The sequence below is a fragment of the Sycon ciliatum genome, chromosome 6 (genome assembly GCF_964019385.1).
Source record: "Sycon ciliatum chromosome 6, ocSycCili1.1, whole genome shotgun sequence".
Taxonomy (NCBI): Eukaryota; Metazoa; Porifera; class Calcarea; order Leucosolenida; family Sycettidae; genus Sycon; species Sycon ciliatum.
In genome coordinates, this window is record NC_088648.1 from 32,032,844 (window position 1) to 32,035,713 (window position 2,870).

Genomic DNA, 2,870 nt, shown 5'->3' on the forward strand with positions numbered 1-2,870 from the left:
CTAGTCGTAACTATAATTACGGTTTCTATGCTTCGTTTGCTGATTTGTTTCCCTCCAACCACGAATCTAGAACGTGCGGTGTGCCGGCATACAAATCAAAGAAACTGTTGCTTTGAGTTATTTTCATTGTTTTGGGTTTTACTTGCATTTAAAAAATTTTAACTTTGGATTTACTTGCAATCTACATTAATTAATTATGATGGCATTTTTGCCCACACAAGAGGCTTGACACACACGAAAATACAGTGCATAGCTATATGTAGGGAGACAAAATATTGCAACATACTGAGAACGCTATAACATCTTGGTGTGAATATGTCAGGCGACGAATAGGAAGGAAGACATAATTTTTGTAGGTTTTCAAAAAATAAGAAGGTAATTTTGTGAAACGAGAGATGAGACATGCGAGAAGAGTGGTGAAAATAATGACTGTTTCCTTGTGCTTTAGTGTTGTGTCTAAAGAGAAAGAGGGGAGAGAGACGGAGAAATAGTTTAAAGGCAAAACTACAGTCAGGCCAGAGAAGCCTAATCTGAGCATTTCCAATATGCAGTGAAAGGCATTATTTGCCTGAAGTACGGGGCCGCGGACAACCTCTGGAGGTGCGCGGTTTGGGCTTGACAATGGCACACTCTTCGTCAGCTAGCCGCTCGTACATTGTCAAGGAAGTGCGACGCAAGCACAGGACGTCGCGTTGCCGTGTCGACGGCCAACTCAGTGGATCACACTTGGTGTAGGGCATCTGCGCCCAGACAGGTGTGCAGGGAATACCGGAGCATGGAAGGACTGCCTTGGGCTTGGTGCCCGCAGCGCTGCAACGGCTGTCGGCGACTGGCTCGCTTGCATTGCCATCTCCAGTAGGAGCCATGCAGGTGACCTGTCTTGTTCGCTCGCCCGCCCCGCACGATGGCCGACACTCCGTCCATTCATCGCTAGCTTCCCAGGCAGCCTGAGGGCACTCAGCCTCACCGCAGCGTCGTTTCTGTATTGGCACAAAATGTGAATAGGAGATACAGTAAAAACAGTACAAGCGCAAGCAAAGTTCAATTATTTTCAAATCTAAGGCCACGCCAAGTTAATTCTATGTTTCGAGTCAGACATATTCTGGAAAATCCACGCGGGCGGGCGGGAAAAACCAAAAAAAAATGGAAAAAAACAACTCCATTCTATGTGTACTGAGCCATGTTGCACACATAATAGACACCCTTAGCAAACAACGGTAACGCTATTTTTTACGGTACTCGTACCTTGATCACCCAAATAGTGTTGAAGCTGCAGCGTATAAACGTTATGGGGGCTGATTTATCGTTGTGACCAACGGTACGTGTTTTGGCCAAATATTGCATAGTCCGTACGCATTTCACCTTGTATCGCGTATATGGTGACCAAAATGGTTGTACCGCGCGAAATCAAAGCTATTCTCTTGGCAACAGCGTACTAAAAATAGCGTGCATCTTGCTAAAGGTCGAACCCAAATAACGGTATTTTCCCCCTTACGATAATACCGTTACAACATAACGTTTTTTGCTAAGGGTGTCTAATATCACCATTAGACTGTCACTCATATCCAAGACGACAACAAATTGCCACAGGAGAGCTGGCAGACTGGTTGGAATTTTTAGGTTGAAACAAGGAATTTTCATATCATGTCCCTATTCTAACACAGCATAGGCATCAATGGGTGGAGCCCGACCAATATTGAAGGCGAGTTTTTCTGTTTTCTTCCTCAGTCTTCAGTCTCGCACCTGAAGTCCACTGAAGGTCTTTTAGAGCATTATCATTTTTATCATGAAAGGATGGCAAATTATGGCAATACCCTCAAAAGGCATGTTTTTAACTTGATTTTTCCCAAATATTAGAGAAAGAAAGATAACTAGAAATATTTTTCTTAAAAAAAAAAGAAAAAAAACATCTGGCTTTGGAAATTTTAATTTTCATTGCTATCAGGTTCGGCCTCTTTTTTTCTCTGTGCTGCGCTGATGAGTCCACAAAGGACGAAAGAGTTCTGTCCGCAGATTGAGTATACGTTTTCTACAAATCTATCCTTGACTCTCCATCCGAGTCCATAACTAGAGAGAGATAAATATTGTTATATCCTGTTATATTTTGGTTTCATTGCCACAGTCAATATCCTGCACCGCCTATCCTTAAAAAAACTCCAAAATCTTCTGCATTTGTGATGTAAAGTTGCATTGCCTGAAATCCAAACAAAATTGCAAAACTGGGGCCCTGGACCAGTTCCGATTATATCACTTTATTTGCACATGTGTACGTCAAACCGCATTCGTACCACTTCCAGGGCGTCAAGGGCAGTGCAAGTTGAGGGGCGGGGTAAATATTCACTTTGGGTCGGATTTCATCAAGCAAAACTGTGTTTTGCATACCGTAATGTCACGTATAAGACCATGGCCTGTATAAAACCATGACCTGTATCAAAACCATGACTCGGATAGAAGCCTATTGGTCGTAGAGCGCCGTGACACAGAAGCATGATTTGAATAAAAGCCGCTCTCTGCAAATACACTTGCAAGTACTTGCATAGTACACGCGTCACAGTGTGCACTGCACAGTGTGCACTGATGATGTTGACGTGGAAGCATGTTTTGAATAGAAGCATCACTTGGATAAAAGCATGGCATGAACCCCGGCTTAAACACCTGCTTTTATACGCAACATTACGGTACATGACTGTATTCGCTTACCATCAGAGGAGGCAGCATCGGGAGCCTCCACAAGCACTGGCCAAGCTTCACCGTCACCTGCAGATGGGGAACTTTGCTACCATCCGGTCTCAGCAGAGTCTGCATCCGCAGGCAGTTTACCTGAGGGATACAATCATTATCGTATACCATACACACACACACTTACTTGT

At 43.8% G+C, this 2,870-nt stretch overlaps 1 protein-coding gene across 1 annotated transcript in view; it reads right to left on the reverse strand.

Annotated features, from left to right (window-relative positions):
* Nucleotides 1-241: 241 nt before the first annotated feature.
* Nucleotides 242-2,870, reverse strand: part of LOC135819911 (A disintegrin and metalloproteinase with thrombospondin motifs 20-like) — a 5,513-nt gene continuing 2,884 nt past the window's right edge. Inside the window, exons 3-4 of the mRNA XM_065333208.1 lie at nucleotides 2,701-2,820; nucleotides 242-980 (exon numbers count right to left, since the gene is read on the reverse strand). Coding sequence (XP_065189280.1) covers nucleotides 561-980; nucleotides 2,701-2,805 — 525 coding nt within the window. The 5' untranslated portion in view covers nucleotides 2,806-2,820 and the 3' untranslated portion in view covers nucleotides 242-560. The remainder of the gene's footprint in view (nucleotides 981-2,700; nucleotides 2,821-2,870) is intronic.